The sequence below is a fragment of the Watersipora subatra genome, chromosome 5 (assembly GCF_963576615.1).
Source record: "Watersipora subatra chromosome 5, tzWatSuba1.1, whole genome shotgun sequence".
Classification (NCBI taxonomy): Eukaryota; Metazoa; Bryozoa; class Gymnolaemata; order Cheilostomatida; family Watersiporidae; genus Watersipora; species Watersipora subatra.
In genome coordinates this window covers 65,088,874-65,109,214 of record NC_088712.1, presented here as the reverse complement: position 1 = coordinate 65,109,214, position 20,341 = coordinate 65,088,874, and the positions used below count along the sequence as shown (strand labels likewise).

Below are 20,341 nucleotides of genomic sequence, written 5' to 3'. Positions count from 1 at the left end.
GAAGCAGGTGTAGCTAAAGGCATATGGGAACCAACTCAATTCAACCAGTATGGAACACCAGTTGTACCTGTACGCAAATCTACAACAGGTCAAGCTGCAGGGAAGATCAGAGTATGTGGAGACTACTCCAAGACTATCAATAATCAGCTAGAAACACATAGGAAACCTATCCCACTACCAGAAGATCTAATCAGAAAACTAGGTGGAGGCTATTGCTACACAAAGATTGATTTAGCAGATGCCTACAATCAAATATTGTTGGCACCAGAAAGTCAACGACGACTAGCACTATCAACACACCGAGGAGTACTACTACAGAAGAGGTTGCCCTTTGGCATAAGCTCAGCACCAGGGTATTTTCAAGAAATCATGGAGCAACTGACACAAGACCTCCCAGGAGTAGCAGTATACCTAGATGATATACTAGTGAGTGGAGCCAATGCAGAGAGCCATCTACAAAACTTACGTCGACTTCTTCAAAGATTAGAAGAAAGAGGGCTCAGATGTAGAAAAGACAAGTGCTGTTTTGCTCAACCGACAGTAGAGTATCTGGGACACAAACTCACTTCAAAGGGAATCACTAAAGGAAAGAAGGCAGATGCAGTACAACAGATGCCAGTCCCAACAGACTTAACTCAGCTAAGATCTTTCTTAGGAGCTACACAATTCTACAGCAAGTTCATACCCAATCTGTCACAACTCACAGGACCATTGCATAAACTGACACGCAAAGGAGAGACCTGGAAGTGGGGCACTGAACAAGAAAAGAGCTTCAACAAACTGAAAGATATGCTATCAACTGATAGTGTCTTAGCACACTTCAACGCAGATCTTGACATTGGAATCTCATGTGATGCTTCAGAAACTGGACTGGGAGCTGTACTATTTCATCGTTATCCTGATGGAAGTGAGAGACCAATAGCCAATGTTTCAAAAACACTGACCAGCACACAGAGGAAATATGGACAAATACAAAAAGAAGCTCTCTCAATCATATTTGCTCTAAAGAAGTATCACCAGTACCTGTATGGTCGACGGTTTATCTTGGTAACTGACCACAGACCTCTTCTCACACTTCTAGGACCTACCAAAGGAGTTCCAGCTCTAGCAGCCAACAGACTAGCAAGATGGGCACTGGTACTAAATCAGTATGACTACACCATAGAATACAGATCTACCCAGCATCATCAAAATGCAGATGTCCTCTCAAGACTGCCAGTTGGACCTGATAAAGAGTTTGATGCAAGAGAAGATGAGGATGATGTTGATACAGTATGCACTATTCACACTATTGGACAACAGCTCAACTCTACAGACTACAATGTTCTAGCAAAGGAGACAAAGAAAGATCCAACACTAGCCACAGTAATGCGCTACACAGCAGAAGGATGGCCTGGTAACAAAGAGATGAAGGAGACTCAGCTGTCACTCTTCCACAAGATCTCAGATTCACTTTCTATCACTGAAGGTTGTCTTCTATATGGCAACAGAGTAGTCATTCCGGTCAAGTTACAACAGGAAGTATTAAAGATCCTTCACCTTGGACACTTTGGAATGGAAAGAATGAAGAAGCTAGCTCGAACTGCTGTCTATTGCACTCGCATTGACTCTGATATAGAGGAGACAAGCCGACAGTGCACTGCCTGTGCGGAACACCAGAAGCTTCCACAGAAGTATCCTATACATCCTTGGATGCTACCTGAGAAGCCATGGAGTCGTCTTCACTTAGATCATGCAGTAAACTTCATGGGCAGCCAATGGCTAGTGATGATAGATGCCTACTCAAAGTATCCATGCATACACAGGACTTCATCTACTTCTACCAGAGCTACCACAGACATCTTAGAGGAGATATTCGCACACTTTGGATACCCTCACGCCATAGTCACTGACAATGCTACCAGCTTCACCTCAGGAGAGTTTCAGCAATGGAAGAAATCGTCACCTCCAAGATTGACACCCTATTGCCATCACCCGCACACATAGCACAGTTTCATCAATCCAGAGAAGTCAACCGATCTGCAGAAAAGACAGTTAGCAAGATACACAGCTACAATCTTGGAGCACCATGCTATGCCTTGTATCATGGACCTAGACGCAACAGACAACCTAGATGGGTTCCAGCCATTGTTACTAAGATATATGGAACTCGTAGTCTCAATGTCAAAGTGGTACCAAAGGGACCTACTTAGAGAAGACATGTTGAACAACTCAGACCAAGATACTCAACAGAAGAAGATCAAGACCCTGGAGATAAACCTGATATAACAGAGGAGACAAAACTGCAACTACCAGCCCCTACAACTGTAACAGAGCAACCTCCGTCTAGAAGAAGACCACGCAACCCTCGTCTACCTGATGGAGATGAGTATAGCAGAGACAAACCCCGAAGGTCTAAGAGAACCAGAAAGAACCTTTAGCTTAGTGAGGAGGTGTCATGCAAGTGCCAAGTATTATTGGTACTTTGCCAACAAACATTATGCTTATTAGCTAAAGCTTTATACAAGCTAATATATTATAGTACTGTCTCATTATAGCTATTAATAATGCTTGTAGCTTTTTACAAAGCTTTTCTATGACCAAACATATAAATACTTGGGTTTTCTGTTATCAAATCAGTTGTCTCTGGAGAGTGCAATAAACCACATTCCTCTAATTTAATACTCTATTTGATTGCTTCTGTCCAGAAACATAACACTTTGTAAAGTCAACAAGAGAGAGAGAAAGAGAGAGGCTGTTTTTGTTCTCGAGACTTTTCCTGTTGCTCAAGAACTGTGTGGATCATATTAGCGGTTGAGCACTGGGCCCTGAAGCTGCATTGGGCTCAGAATAAATAGTCTTTGCATGTTGCTGAAGACGACTGAGAAGGTTTGGTGCAAAAAATTTCCTGTTGAGGCTTAATAGAGAAATATCATGATAGTTATTATACTCTCCTTGTTTCACCTTTGTTCTTGGATAGAGTTGTTATTTTCCCATTCTTAAAGTCTTGAGGCACAGATTTAGAAGACCAACAAGCCGTGATGAGAAGCACGAAACTGCTAGCTAGGGTTCTTTTAAAGTAGCCCATTTGTGCACAACCCATTTATTAACAAAACTATTTTCTTTAAATAATTATTGGTTATGAAAAGAGCATTATGTTGTGTGACGCCAAAAATGTTTTTATTAAAAATTACATCAATGAAATCTTTACAGAAATTAATGAAAAAATTAATTACAAAAATGATAGTCTGAGTTGATAAAAGTCAATGTTTCATTGCCAGAGAACCTACTAAGAGTTTGGTCAGTGAAACGTAAAAACCTAAATACAACATTAAATAGCAGCCGGTTTATATCTAGTTATTCCTTTACAAACTATATTCATTTTAATAGAATAAGCATTGATTACCTGTAGAACATTGGGGCTAGTACCATCTAGCAAGCCTCTGTCTCAGCCACTAAACTTTTTACAAAAATTGAGCCAGACAATAACTTACTGTGGAGCACTTCTAACCTGCTAACCACAAACATTAAACATTAGAAATTGATATGATCATCTTCCACCAGACTAGTAAAGTTTGGATACTTATAGCAACTTTTACTAACAACCAAGACCTTGTCATGACCTTGTAATTTCGGCCATCAATGCAGATGAGAAGGCCGACGACTATTAGCACCATTTTGTTTTGTAATTTTGAGAGCACAAAAGTTCCAATTTTCTTTCTACTACGATTTGCCCTAGATATGGTTGGATCAATCAAAAGGAGTTGTGCCTACTCGGTATCCTATATATATTACAAGTAAATATGAGCCAGTATAAATGATACAAGTTTTGATTTTGCAAGCAACCAATCAGAATAAATACTACTAGCCTTATGGTAAATGCAACTAAAAGAAAGGTTTTAAATTACATAAGTCAACAAATCCTTTTTTATTAAAAGCTAAAAGAGGATTGCACTTACTAGACAGATGATACTACATAAAATTATATTATATATAAGTTGACTTCTATCAATCTGCTACATAAATACATAAATAGACTGGAAGTGAAAAACTTGTCATTTGTAACAGATTTCTTTAGAAACTAGTGTAAACTAGCCAATATATTTTACTGCAGGTCAGAAGTTCATTGCCAACCCCTGCCGCAGACACAAGGGCACCTTCCAGTAACTTTTCTTTGTCGTAAGTAAATTATAAGCAGTACTAGAAACCTTGCTATCAGCTCATGTTTGTTTGAGATTGCTTCTTGCTAAACAGGTATGATAATTAGAAACTTGTTGTCTTCTCTTTGCATAACACACAAACATTTTTGTGTGATTTGTCCCTGTGCCGTGAGAAGACCATAGCTAAGGAACTACTGTAACTAGGAAGCCGTAGCGAGGGAACTATTGTAATACAAAGACTATAGTGAGGAATCTACGATAACTAGGAGACTATAGGGAGAGAACTCCTGCAACTAGGAGACCATAGCAAGGGGACTACTGTAACTGGGAGGCCATAGCGAGGGAACTATTGTAATGCGGAGACCATAGCTAGGGAACTACTGTAACTAGGAGACTATAGTGAGGGATCTACTGTAATGGAGAGGCTATAGTGAGGGAACTACTGTAATGAAGAGACCATAGCTAGAAAACTACTGTAATGAAAGGACCATAGCTAGGGAATAACTGTAATGAAGAGACCACAGCTAGGGAACTACTGTAATAAAGAAACCATAGCAAGGGATCTACTGTAATGAAGAAACCATAGCGAGGGAACTACTGCAACTGGGAGACCATAGTGAAGGAACTATTGTAATGCGGAGACCATAAATAGGGAACTACTGTAACTAGGAGACTATAGTGAGGGATCTACTGTAATGAAGATACCATAGCTAGGGAACTACTGTAACTAGGAGACTATAGTGAGGGATCTACTGTAATGAAGAGGCCATAGCTAGAGAACTACTGTAATGAAGAGACCATAGCTAGGGAACTACTGCAACTGGGAGACCATAGCGAAGGAACTACTGTTATGCCAAAACCATAGCTAGGGAACTACTGTAAATAGGAGATTATAGTGAGGGATCTACTGAAATGAAGAGACCACAGCTAGAGAACGACTGTAATGAAGAGACCATAGCTAGGGAACTACTGTAACTGGGAGACCTTAGCGAAGGAACTACTGTTATGCCAAAACCATAGCTAGGGAACTACTGTAAATAGGAGATTATAGTGAGTGATCTACTGTAATGAAGAGACCACAGCTAGGGAATGACTGTAATGAAGAGACTATATCTAGGGAACTACTGTAATGAAGAGACCATAGCGAGGGAACTACTGCAACTGGGAGACCATAGCGAAGGAACTACTGTTATGCCAAAACCATAGCTAGGGAACTACTGTAAATAGGAGATTATAGTGAGGGATCTACTGAAATGAAGAGACCACAGCTAGAGAACGACTGTAATGAAGAGACCATAGCTAGGGAACTACTGTAATGAAGAGACCACAGCTAGGGAATGACTGTAATGAAAAGACCACAGCTAGGGAACTACTGTAATGGGGAGACCGTAGCTAGGGAACTACTATAATGGGGAGACCACAGCTGGGGAACTACTGTAATGGGGAGACCATAGCTAGGGAACTACTGTAACTGGGAGACTATAGTGAGTGATCTACTGTAATGAAGAGACCACAGCTAGGGAACGACTGTAATGAAGAGACCATAGCGAGGGAACTACTGTAATGAAGAGACCACAGCTAGGGAATGACTGTAATGAAGAGACCGTAGCGAGGGAACTACTGTAATGAAGAGACCACAGCTAGGGAACGACTGTAATGAAGAGACCACAGCTAGGGAACTACTGTAATGGGGAGACCGTAGCTAGGGAACTACTGTAATGGGGAGACCACAGCTAGGGAACTACTGTAATGGGGAGACCACAGCTAGGGAACTACTGTAATGGGGAGACCACAGCTAGAAAACTACTGTAATGGGGAGACCATAGCTAGGGTACTACTGTAATGAAGAGACCATAGCTAGGGCTCTACTGTAGAGTAGAGATGAAGAGAGATACTATAGCGTATGCTGTTTTGACTAGAGTAAGGAAACAGTTTGGTCTCACATCATAGGGGTAAAATAAAGCGTCTGCAAGCCAATGATATAGACAGAAGGTTGCTCAACAGCTGTCTCTTCATTTTGACCTATCAAAGATTCAGCTGTTAATCTCATCATACCATAGAAATATCTTGATCATTTTTAACGCCAACAAAGATGAATCATTTGCTTTGTGCCGATTCATATTTTGTAGACCACCAACGAATAGTCCAATCTTTATTAGTGGACCAAGAAGTTTGCAGGTACTTGTCCATATTAATTAACAATAATACATGTAACACTACTAGTACAGATAAAGATAAAAGATAGCATGCAACTGCTTGCTCCATTTAGGCCAGTTAATAATCTGAGAACAGCTGTGTCTACCTGAACCAAGTCCCAGGTGGTAGAGTAACTGTTAATTTTAAAAGATCTGGTCTAACTAATAATAATAATAATAAATATAATAATAAGGTTAATAATAAATATAATAATAATGATGATAATAATAATCAAGTGCAGTGCACTGGAGCATATGCAAGAAACATGAGTTGCCCCACACAGAAAAATGGTACAACCACCATGCAGAAGCTGTATTGGAGAATGAGAAAGTGAAGCTGCTATGGGACTTCAATGTGCAGACAGACAAGGTTATTGAAACTAGAAGACTAGACCTGATACTAATAAACAAAGAAACCAAACAGTGTCAGGTCATAGACATAGCAATACCTGGAGACACAAGGGTAGTACAGAAGGAATATAAAATGAGAAGATTGGTAAATACAAAGAGCTTGAGTTCGAAATAAACAGACTGTGGAATGTGAAGACAGAAACGGTACCAATAGTAATTGGTGCACTCGGTACAATATCAATGAAGCATATAGCATACCTGGCCGAGGTAGGAGTATACCTGTCTTTTGAGACTATGCAGATGACAGCCAGATGACAGGAAGGTCCTCTCTTAGTAGAAATGAGAAAGATGTTGGCTCCTTTGGCCTTTTGGTAAGACCCGGACTCAACACGGACTAAAACCAGTCACCTACCACCAAACGACTGTGAAGAAAAACCGTAATAGGAATAATAAAGAGAATAATAATAATAAAGATAATAATAATGATAATAATAACTATATCATAGTAATGATCATAATTATAATAAAAATAATATTAATCAAAAGACAAGGACTACCTGCGCTTCAGTGAACACAAGATATAACCAGGTAGATTGTTGCAACAATATTCCAGAAAAGTTGACCGAACTGATGCTTGAGTAAGCAATGAAAGTTAACCTCCGAGTCATCTGTTAGAGAGCCAACAAAAGTTTCCTGTTTTCTCAATCAGACAGAAGATGACCATGACCTAGTATTTTAAATAATTATTGATCATTCTATCTAAAGCTGGAGAAGAAACTAATTTTTCAAAACAAGTTTAATACAGAAAGTGCAACTATTTATTTGTTTGATCTGAAGGCGTCCATCTGCTATACAAACTCACTGGCATAATTTGCAAAGCTTTTAAGGTAGCTAAAAGCTTATAAGCTTGTAGCTAATTTGTAAGGAGATCAAAGACTGTGAACAAATTGAGAGTATTTTGGAAATAGCTTTAGAGCTCAATGCAGATACATTCTTTTTAGTGGCTGCATTAATTTGAAGTATTGCCTTATCTTACTGAGTGTCGAATCTTACTGAGTGTCTAATCTTAGTGAGTGTCTAATCTTACTGAGTGTCTAATATTAGTGAGTGTCTAATCTTACTGAGTGTCTAATCTTACTGAGTGTCTAATATTAGTGAGTGTCTAATCTTACTGAGTGTCTAATCTTACTGAGTGTCTAATCTTAGTGAGTGTCTAATCTTACTGAGTGTCTAATATTAGTGAGTGTCTAATCTTACTGAGTGTCTAATCTTACTGAGTGTCTAATCTTACTGAGTGTCTAATATTAGTGAGTGTCTAATCTTACTGAGTGTCTAATATTAGTGAGTGTCTAATATTAATGAGTGTTTAATCTTACTGAGTGTCTAATCTTACTGAGTTTCTAATATTAGTGAGTGTCTAATCTTACTGAGTGTCTAATCTTACTGAGTGTCTAATCTTACTGAGTGTCTAATCTTACTGAGTGTCTAATCTTACTGAGTGTCTAATCTAACTTAAAGAAGATTTATTTTGTCCCAGTAAAAAGTTGATCAATGAAAAGTTTGTCTGTCACTTTCTCACCGGCACACTCACTTAGTTTGACAAAATAGACCAGTGTAGACCTGTGCGAGTGGTTCTGAATCGCTTTGAGTTTGTGCGACTCTAAAATGCTGGCAGTTGTTGAATTGCGCATCTCACAGAAACTTCTGTAAGACATTGGTACCATTTAGTATTAGTATAATGAGACATTGGTATCATTTAGTATTAGTATAATCAGACATTGGTATCATTTAGAAACTCAAGTGGGAATCTTTCAGCATCCCTCTTAAAAATCTAATTATCTTGGCTTTTAATAGCTTCAAAACCTGCCAGATGAAGTGAAATCATAAATTTTAATTTCATGGCCTTGTCCAGAAACTCTACTTAGATATAAATGCTGTAAGATTTTTAGTATCATGATATCATATCTTAAATTCATAGTATCATTGTCAGCATATTTAGAAGTAGGAGTAGCCTTATAAATAACAATTACACATCAAATCCAAACAATGTAAACACATGTCTAAACACAGTATTCAGCCAATTCATGATATCACCAGTTAACTTGTGTGTAAATCAACAATTAATTACATATCACATCCGGAAAGTCACAATTTTGTCAGCAACATGTGACCTTTTGCCTTTATATAGCAATTTGAGCAATATATAGCAATGAAACAATTATGATTCATGATGTTTTTCTCATAATTTCCCTTTGGATCCACAAAACAGCACCCCTCTTCATTCTTACTCTGCGGCTCATCCAGAAAACAAGCAAATTCTGCGATAAGCAATGTAAACTTTTTACTTCAACACATATCATTTTAAAGAAGATACTTGGAAAATTATATGAACTTCATCTCCATTTTGCCTTTACTGTGTATCCTGTCTGGAGCCAACAAGGTATTTTCAACCTTAATGCCTTTACTGTGTATCCTGTCTGGAGCCAACAAGGTATTTTCAACCTTAATGCCTTTACTGTGTATCCTGTCTGGAGCCAACAAAGTATTTTCAATCTTAATGCCTTTACTGTGTATCTTGTCTGGAGCCAACAAGGTATTTTCAATCTTAATGCATTTTTTAACATTTCTTATAATTGGATTCATTGAATTGATGGCTGCTATGAAACAAAAATAGTTCTTGTTTTATCATGTAACATGCATCGTTTTATATGAATTATAATTAAAGACAATGTTATCTGAATATTTACTATGCTTATTTTACCTATAGTTTTCATGGTGAAACTGGTGATAGAAATAAAACACTAGCATCACAACTCATCAGTTGAATTCTTTCTCACAAGACGCGATACACAGTACAAATGCAATATTTAGTTGCGAAGATAAACCAGTTTTAGCGGATACATACACGCAAAGCTTAGCATATTCCTGAATATACTCCTATTAACAAGCTAGTGGGATAGAAACCAGGTTTGCTTGTCTGTAGGGTCCAGAGAAAGACAGCAATTCACACACTGGTCCGCAAACATTATATTCCTTGATCCAAGATTCGACAAGTGAGCAATATAACCCGGAGACACCTCTAAGGTACCTTCATACTTCTCATAAATGTAATATTCTATGTTTGTTCAATCTATTGATCTCTCACTGATACGCTGGCAATCTTGCATGCTGGCTGTCCTGTACGCTGATGGTCTCGTACGCTGTTGGTCCCATACGCTGGTGGTCCCATAGGTTGGTGGCCCCACACGCTGGTGGTCCTGTACGCTGGTAGTCCTGTACGCTGGTGGTCCTGCACGCTGGTGGTCCTGTACGCTGGTAGTCCTGTACGCTGGTGGTCCTGCACGCTGGTGGTCTCGTATGCTGTAGGTCCCATACGCTGGTGATCCCGTATGCCGGCGGTTCGGCACGCTGGCGGTCCCATACGCAGTGAGAGATCTTCATTGGTAATAAGTATGTGCATAATTATTTCAAGAAGCAGCGAAGGGTGTGAGTGATGCAACGCTGGTGGTCTTGTACGCTGGCGGTCTCGAAAGCAATGACAGATCTTCAGGGGTAATAAGTATGTGTATAATTATTTCAAGAAGCAGCGAAGCGTGTGAGTGGTGCAATTCTTGTGGGGTGCAATATTTTTTCCTGATGCTCCTGTTGTGGCTTCAGACGAAGGGATATGACTCTTATTACAGTAAAGATTGTGCCTTGAGTAATGTTGTCATATACCTCTATATTATATGACACTACCTGTAATGTTGAGTAATGTTGTCATATACCTCTATATTATATGACACTACCTGTAATGTTGAGTAATGTTTTCATATACCTCTATATTATATGACACTACCTGTAATGTTGAGTAATGTTGTCATATACCTCTATATTATATGACACTACCTGTAATGTTGAGTAATGTTGTCATATACCTCTATATTATATGACACTACCTGTAATGTTGAGTAATGTTGTCATATACCTCTATATTATATCACACTACCTGTAAAACTGAATTATACACCAAGTTTAATGCCATTCATATGTTGATATAAAGCTGCAATACCGAGCAATAAAATATGATACTGTAAGATATTGGGAGAGCTGTCTGCCATATGTATAGTTCTAAGCATGTCAAAGAGACATGATACAGTGTGAGTAGTCTTTATATCTCTTAATCAGTCTAAAGGTATAGCCACACGAAACAAATTACATGTATTCGTTCATTCTGACCGAAATGAACGATTAATTTGTTCACGTGTGGCCGTACCATTTATAATACTTGTATGAACTCTGTAAAACCTTGACATCGAGTGTGCATATTAAGTCTGTATTCACTAGTGTACCAACTAGAGAAAGATCTGAGAGTATGGAGAGCACAAATAGCCTTCTCAATCATTCTACATCTACAGAGGGGGAAGATTTACCACTGATTTCACAGACTACAAACAACAGTGAGAGCTATTTCTTTTCACCATTAGTAGATAGTCTGAAGTTTCCACAAATCATTGAATATGAATGACACTAAGAATTTATGACTGCGAGTATTAAAACAATGACACAAGAGGCAGGTGTCCCTTCAGCTTCATCTTATTAATTAAGGCAGGGCTGTCTACTCCTGATAAACCTAAGGTACTTCATGTATAAGTAGCTTGTATTTGGCTCAGCAAACAAACTGATCTTCAAAATCATGTTTGCAAACTTCAGAGTGTATGAAAAAGCATTGGTTTTGTGATGTTATTAACATAGCGGAGCAGGTAGAATAACCACATGAGTCACTTCATTGACCTCTACATAATTTATAGCTTGCATTGCACTAACTAATGTTGTCATGTCTGTCAAACTTTGCAACAAACGTCAAATTCTGCATCCTAGACAAGGTAAAGTTTTCAGAACCACACAGTATTTAACTGAAGGGTAACCTACGCAATCCAAAATCTACTTTTGAATGCCTCAAAATAAGAAATTTCCAATGTACGATGATAAATGTGAGCCAATTTTAATCAATATTAATATTATTAAATATTTTTATTATTTTAAAGCTGAAGCAACATTCAAGATATAACATTTGAAGTTTTAAGTGAAAGTTCAGCAAACGTGAATGCAAAAATTTAAAAATACTGGTTTGTCGGCAATAATTTTTATTACAACCTTAATAAAAAATTTGTGCTGATGATTGGCTAAAGAAGAGACGGTATATTTTTGGCTTGTGAACTCTTTCCTATCTGACAATTTATATGTCATGAATTCACCGCCCCTTGAAACTCAGCGTTTTAACCATGATCAAGTCTTGTTGATTTAAATTTTGCAACATACTGGCAGTCAGATCACCTCAAACATCGATAACAATCACAAATAATAGAATAATACTGATACTTTCTGATAAAATCTACTAAAAATTTTGAGCAAGTTCATCTTTAAATTATGGCTAAGTGAACACCCGGCATTGCCCGGGTAATAAAAAAGTCTTTGAACAAAAAATTTATTTGTATTGAACATACAACAACATTTACTATTCTAACTTTCAAACTTCAGATCAGGAGAAAAGTGTTTTGTGTAGTTGAAATAAATTGAAAAAGAAAATAAAAACAATGGTAAAAGTTTACAAACTTTGGCAAACAACTTTAACTTTTAAACTTTATATCATGAAGAAAATATTTTGTGCAGGTCAAATGAATTAAAAAAATAAAACATCTATTATAGGCCTACAAGGTTTTAGATGTAAATGTGAACTAATTAGCAAGTAATAGCTAAATTAAATCGGTTTTGCTTCGATTACTATAAATGATGATTCGGTAATGATACAATTAATATCAACTGAGAAAACAAAATATAAATCCTGAATATGTTGAATTAAAAATAGCAATTTGTTGCATAGAAAAGTGTGTCTGTGTGTGCGCGTGAAAAAAAGGTTACTGCTCTACCAGAAGCAATAAATGTAAAAATGAAATATCGCACTGTCTTTGTCTGACCGAGCGGAGAAATAATGTCGAGGCTCTTCCTATAGAGATAATAGGAGATAATACAAATGTCAGCGTGAAAATAATTGGCCTTGACCGAGATATAGCAATTGAACCTTGTGAAAAACTAAAATTAGAAGTTGAAGAAAACAAGAAAAAGCACCGTGTTTCATGAGGCAATCGAGTTCATCGAGTTTTAAATAATACCGTATACCGTATATACCATATATGATGATGTCTGTGATCAATATGCCTTTTATACATAGCTAAGCGATAGAGCGCCTGGATTTAAACTTGCGGTTGAAATCTCCGTGAGTTCAAATCCATCAAAATGCGAAATTTCAAATCCAAGATTTTTATAGCTATAGCTGGACATATACAGGCACACACAAAGACAAGCAAACTTTTAGAGGTATACATATATATATATTTATATATATATTATACTTATATACATATTTATATATATATTTATATATATATATATATAGTTTTTATTAGTAATAGTTTCATGTAGAGAGTACAATCATCAGATGATTGTACTCTCTACATGAAACTATTAGTAGTTTTCTATGCATATTTATATATACATAGATTAAAACAATCTCTACAGATATATGTATATATATACTTAGCAGAAAGTATTGATATTGTTCTATTACTTGTGATTGATTTTCGCAACACAGGAAATGGCACGTTCATCAAGGGCAGCCTTAATGCATCATCGAAGGCAGCCTTAATGCATCATCGAGGGCAGCCTTAATGCATCATCGACGGCAGCCTTAATGTATCATCCAGGGCAGCCTTAATGCATCATCGACGGCAGCCTTAATGTATCATCCAGGGCAGCCTTAATGCATCATCGAGGGCAGCCTTAATGAATCATCGAGGGCAGCCTTAATGAATCATCGAGGGCTGCGTTAATGCATCATCAAGGGCAGCCTTAATGCATCATCCAGGGCAGCCTTAATGCATCATCGAGGGCAGCCTTAATGCATCATCGAGGGCAGCCTTAATGCATAATAGAGGGCAGCCTTAATGCATCATCGAGGGCAGCCTTAATGTATTATCGAGGGCAGCCTTAATGTATCATCGAGGAAAGCCTTAATGTATCATCGAGGGCAGCCTTAATGCATCATCAAGGGCAACCTTAATGCATCATTAAGGGCAGCCTTAATGCATCATCGAGGGCAGCCTTAATGCATCATCGAGGGCAGCCTTAATGAATCATCGAAGGCAGCCTTAATGAATCATCGAGGGCAGCCTTAATGCATCATCGAGGGCAGCCTTAATGTATCATCAAGGGCAGCCTTAATGTATCATCGAGGGCAGCCTTAATGTATCATCGAGGGCAGCCTTAATGCATCATCGAGGGCAGCCTTAATGAATCATCGAGGGCAGCCTTAATGCATCATCGAGGGCAGCTTTAATGCATCATTAAGGGTAACCTTAATGCATCATCAAGGGCAGCCTTAATGCATCACTAAGGGTAGCCTTAATGCATCATCGAGGGCAGCCTTAATGCATCATCGAGGGCAGCCTTAATGTATCATCGAGGGCAGCCTTAATGTATCATCGAGGGCAGCCTTAATGCATCATCGAGGGCAGCCTTAATGTATCATCGAGGGCAGCCTTAATGTATCATCGAGGGCAGCCTTAATGTATCATCGAGGGCAGCCTTAATGCATCATCAAGGGCAACCTTAATGCATCATTAAGGGCAGCCTTAATGCATCATCGAGGGCAGCCTTAATGAATCATCGAGGGCAGCCTTAATGCATCATCGAGGGCAGCCTTAATGTATCATCCAGGGCAGCCTTAATGCATCATCGAGGGCAGCCTTAATGAATCATCGAGGGCAGCCTTAATGAATCATCGAGGGCTGCGTTAATGCATCATCAAGGGCAGCCTTAATGCATCATCGAGGGCAGCCTTAATGCATCATCGAGGGCAGCCTTAATGCATAATAGAGGGCAGCCTTAATGCATAATCGAGGGCAGCCTTAATGTATCATCGAGGGCAGCCTTAATGAATCATCGAGGGCAGCCTTAATGAATCATCGAGGGCTGCGTTAATGCATCATCAAGGGCAGCCTTAATGCATCATCGAGGGCAGCCTTAATGCATCATCGAGGGCAGCCTTAATGCATAATAGAGGGCAGCCTTAATGCATAATCGAGGGCAGCCTTAATGCATCATTGAGGGCAGCCTTAATGCATCATTAAGGGTAGCCTTAATGCATCATCGAGGGCCGCCTTAATGTATCATCGAGGGCAGCCTTAATGTATCATCGAGGGCAGCCTTAATGCATCATAAGTCACATTCTCAAGTTTCTAATCCGGTGGGTGTTTAAGAGGCTGGTTCTCAGGGACCAGACGGAGTCTTGAAATAAAGCATTTTTGGCGACCTGGCGGAAGACACAGAGCATATGAATGTGATCTTTAGATAAAATCCGCCAAAAAATGTGGAAAAACATAGTTTTTGCACAGACTAACAAACACACGCAGGCACAAACATGATTACAAAACATGATTAATCAATCAGGGTTTTATAATGCTTTTACTACTAAGTTCAACTACCTTTTGCATGTATTAAAGAGTTATGTTAGAGGCGCAGCCTTTGAGATCAATTGAATGACTTGGAGTATATCATTATGGAAATACTTATTCTCTAACATTTTAACAGGAGATTATGGAGCCGAATAAGTACAAGCGACATTAGCCAACAGCTGTATCAAAAAGTAGGTCAAAAACTGGACATCAGTAATTAAGGGAGAAGGCAACTCCTAAATGCTAGAACATTGATTGCGAATTATAAAGTTACAAATAAGTCTTATAACAACACTTTTTTGTTCTGAGTCTTCAACATGAATGCTACTCCCTTTCTCTATCTTTGAAGCTATCTCTCTCGATTTAATACATTTTACTATTTCAAATAAGTTTGCTGTTTGCAGAAAAGTGTTACCTTAAGATTATTGCTGTTGTGGTGGCTTTGCTGGTTTGTCTGAGTATAGCTATCCCAGTAGCTGTCATCAACTCAACCCCCTCCAAGTTTTATGGTAAGTCAAGCATGTAAGTTTACTAACAATCAAATAACCTCATTTCATAAACCCCTCTGCAGCAATTGAACATCTGATGCTTTTTTATTACACCATTTTTACTTCAAAAGAGCTTTTTTATCAAGGAAAATAGTTGATAGTGCTATGGCCATTATCTTAACTGGACTTGTTGCAGTAAATACATCCATGAGTGCAATGCGCTTTTATACAAATATATTTATAAAACCAAAATAGGCTTTCAAGTTTGGTATAATGAAAAAAGTTTGATAATTCCTACAAATTGCCATGCAGGTTATAAGATCTTCAATTGCAATTGTTAATTGCAAGCAATAGATATCGACTTGCAGAGAAACCTCCCAATGCATGTTTATGTAGCGATCGACAACAAATTGGAGGTAAGTTAAAGGAGCTTTCTCACAGCATTGTCAGAGTTTCAAAACCGTGTTACTGATTGGTTCAGTAGACTTGGAAATTCCGAGCCACATGAGCTGGGTATCACAGGGTTTATAAAAATTCTTTCATTCAAGAGAGGTAGCTTGTAAAGTCAATAACTTTTGAAACACCTGTTCCTGCCTGTCATGCAAAGTTTAAGTGTATAAAAGCAAAAAATCTATAAAAGTATATTGTACTGAAAGCTAAAAAGAGAAAAGGTTCTAAAGGCGTCCAATAACACATTCAAAAAGTTCTATATCACAACTAGATGAATCAAATAAACTTACTATTGAGTTGGCTGAATGCCAGTAACGATGAACAACTGCATTCACAACAACTATACTTCCAGATTGTCAGAAAATGTTTGAGGAAAACACAACTTTGATTTTAGCACACTATCAACTATGCGTCTGTTGCGCTTATCATATCGCGAACTGTAGTACATCCCTGTTACTGGGATTGGAGTCATCTCACTATTGCCTTAAGTGTAGATGATCGCTACGTATTTGTACTCGAGAGGCGCTAGCTTATTTAAAGACAGTGAGAGCAAATTATACTGACAGCCAAAATGTACAAAACGGCTAATAGGCCACACATTGACAATTGCTGGCAAAGAGCCAGCTGTAGATTAGCCAAACTTGCTTATTGTTAATGCTTGTTTGACAGCCTGTTAGATAAATGGTTTGACAGCGAGGGATTAGTTGGTACACGGTTAGTGGATGGCTAGTAAACTCAGAGACTGTTAAAGTAAATAGCAATGTGTGTTTTTATGTTCAAAAGAATCATAGCTATCTAGAACTCCCTCAATGGCAGATTCAAAGCAGTCTATACCGATTGCAAGTGAAATGTTTGAGTGTTCACTGACTGGCAGATCACTAAAGGAATCTACTGTAGCGCAAGGCATAAAGGAATCTACTGTAGTGCAAGGCGATATCGACTGAGACATACCTAAGCTTTTTATCAAGTATGTTATCCACAGCAAAAATCCAACATCATCTTCTGCTATTTTTTCCAGCTACTAAAAGTGGAGTCATTCAATTATTATTACGAATAAAATAATGAGACACGAGATTGGACAGGATTGTCATACCTTATTGAGCGCATTTCACTAACACTTAAGCTTGGCTCAGACCATTGTCTTATGAATAGCGTGCGAGGTATTGCCCCTGCTATGCAAGCTTATGCAGGTGCGCGATTGGTGTGAATCGCAGTAGCCATAAGATTGTAAAATGATGCAACTAAATCCTACGCAGACTCCACACGACTGGCTGGGCTCGAGTAGCGCAAATAGTAACGAATACTGCGCGATTCTGCAACTGAAAATAATCGATGGCGTCGCATTCCTTTTGTCTGCATACAACAAAAAAGAAAATTTGTCATGTGACTACATGCAAAAGCAAGATCATTTTTATTATAAAACGATTAGTTTTTCTAGCAATTCATGCATACTGCAAATGTACATTCCTAAAAATTTAAAACTGGTGCATATGTACTGCGAATTAGTACAACCTCGATACGATGGATCAACTGACACTGCTGGATTTCCAAGCATCGGTACTGCTTTGCACAAAATTGACAGAGGCAATAAACTTGTGCTCTAACTCATATTCCATACTAGAATAGAAAGGCAGCCATTATCATCTCTGCTATGAAATTGAGGTCTCATTAACATTATATTATATATTATGACCATATTAGATTCTCGTTTCAATCATATACAACAGCTCTTTGGGATCATATCGTTTGCCCAATCAAACTGGTAAGAGTGATTTTTTGACACTTGCGTATTAAAATCTTTTGCAATGCCGATCTATTTGTAAGATGTGCTACTCAGGCTTTTGTCAGGAGTTATCTTCTCAATGACGAAATCTTTTGACTTCTACATACAAGTAGTTTTTATCGGAATGGTAAAAATTTCCAGATGCCACATTAAATGCTTTTTGTACTTTTTGCCATTTACATGTACTTTCTTTTAAGATGCCTTTCATTGCAGCCAACACACATATCACTATATTTAGATAGATCTTGTTATGGGTTATTATTATCCTATGACTTCACCTCATATTTGCAGTATCAACCACTACTTTGGTAACCACTCCCATTACTTCTATGATAGTTACTACTGACTCCACAGTTTCCACAACAGCCGGACCATCTCACTTGACAACGACTCCGCCGTCTATAGAGGCGTGCAAGAATCCAGTAAAGTATAATGAACTGTGGAGACTCGACGACTCTGGCTCTAATATCAGACCAAACACGTCACATTCTAAAAACGGCTATGCTTGTGACTTGTATGGTGGAGGCTTTTGGTTCAAGTTTTCTGGCGAAGGAGGTTAGAGGCAAGATTACAATTTACCTTCTAGATATTTCTCTTTTGAAAGCTAACTCAGACAGGAATTGAGGTTAGGAAAGGGGTGAGTGAGTAGAGATAAAAAGGGAGTAGAGAGAAGGGGTGAGAAAAGACAGATTAAACTGGTGTGGGCAATGAGTTAATTGACAAAAAGGATGAATGAATAATGGTAAAAGTGAAAAAGGAGAAAGTGAGGGAGGAAGTTTAAAGAGAAGGTAAAGTGGACGGTTGTAGTAGCAAATGAAAAAAAATTTAAAACAAGGATCAGATGAGAACGGGAGTGAAAAGGAGCAGTAAGCCAATAAAATAACAGTTTGAAAATAAGAGTAGGGAAAAGTAAAAAAAAATTCAAAATTGGATAGGAAAAAATGAAAAGGTAGTAACCATAGCGTTTTACTCTCTATTTAAAAAGTTCACAGATACATATATAAACTAGAACACAAATGCTAAACTAACAATTATGTAGCCAGCAAAATGCCAGGTTCAACTAGTGAAATTCAGCCGTCTGTTCATTCCTCTATTTATAATCTACTCTGGAACTACAACCTCTTGCTATTTAATAAACTTGCCTGGCCAGAGTTTTGACATTTGTATCAGTTGTGACTTTAATCTTGCAGTAGATTGCAACCTTAGCCTTAGCGAGCTGCGCAAGCGTTGAACACAATGATGTCTCATAGGATACTGTATTTTAATCTATTTACACGAATCTATCTGGTCAGTAAGAAAAAGGTTTTTTAGTAATTATGTTAGGATATTGATTTTAATATGGCTTTTAATATTGATTTTATTATATTTTTAATATTTTAATGATTTTACTAGTTTATAAAATCGTTGAACCTTTATCTGAAACCAGTGTTTTGATGTGATTACAATGATGTGATTCGGTACATACCATGTAATTTAATACAGGCACTGTGATTTGATACAGGTGATAAAAATCTGATTTGACGTAAACAGTTGAAACAAGTAGATATTTAAGACAAGAGTCGATAGTGATAGAGCTGATGTGATTTTAGTTGATACTTTGACTTGATAGGGGTATATTTATTTTGTGTGGATGAATTGATTTAAGTGATACGTTCTGATTTGATACAAATAATTTAAGTCCATTTAGGTGATGTAAGTTAATAGGTAAGAACAGGTTGATTTAATGATGATGATATAATTTGAATTTGCTTACTAAAAGCGATACGATTTGATTCAGGAGATTTGATGAGAAATTATACAGCGCCTACAAGGAGTTGTGGTACATATATTCCTTTTTGGACATTATACCCTCTGCCTTCTGCAATCGGAAAGCCAGAAGAGATAGAAGTTTATGGAGCATACAACCACCCTAAGAGTGTCATAGAAAAGGCTTTGGTAATGAGATGCAGCTGGGACACAAACTATGATGTTATATATAAATACACAGGAAATGCCTTCGATCCCTGCCTTTATGCATTTTGTGGAATGAAGGCTCCCAAGTAGCAAAATAACATCTGTTAATATTGTTTTCATCTATTCATTCTACAGAAGAGCTCATTGAAATACAATTTATTTTGTAATTATTCATCAAAACCTTCATCTCTCTGTTTGAAGTGTTTTTAACCACTAAACTTGATGTCAGCAAATGCCTTACACAGGGCTGGGTTCGGTGGCAGTCATTTCTGTAGGTGTACGCTTTCACCGCTGGCAATCACGCTGCTAAAGGTCAAGTTGTCAATTAGTTATCATGTAGCAATAGTTCAATAAATTTATAAACATATATATTTTAACTTAATTTTAATCTTTCTGGACAGATTAATAGTTGTGGATGAAATCTTTGAGAAAATCTTTACTAAGGAGATTAAAAACAGAAAAGGGAAAATGCAGCAAGCACTTTACGAAT

General features: G+C 37.8%; 1 protein-coding gene across 1 annotated transcript in view; it reads left to right on the top strand.

Moving 5' to 3' along the window:
* LOC137397596 (uncharacterized) overlaps positions 1-20,025 on the top strand; it is a 33,184-nt gene extending 13,159 nt beyond the window's left edge. The window contains exons 5-10 of the mRNA XM_068083890.1: positions 6,619-6,830; positions 9,669-9,769; positions 11,012-11,124; positions 15,582-15,686; positions 18,190-18,453; positions 19,676-20,025. Coding sequence (XP_067939991.1) covers positions 6,619-6,830; positions 9,669-9,769; positions 11,012-11,124; positions 15,582-15,686; positions 18,190-18,453; positions 19,676-19,941 — 1,061 coding nt within the window. The 3' untranslated portion in view covers positions 19,942-20,025. The remainder of the gene's footprint in view (positions 1-6,618; positions 6,831-9,668; positions 9,770-11,011; positions 11,125-15,581; positions 15,687-18,189; positions 18,454-19,675) is intronic.
* Positions 20,026-20,341: the final 316 nt, after the last annotated feature.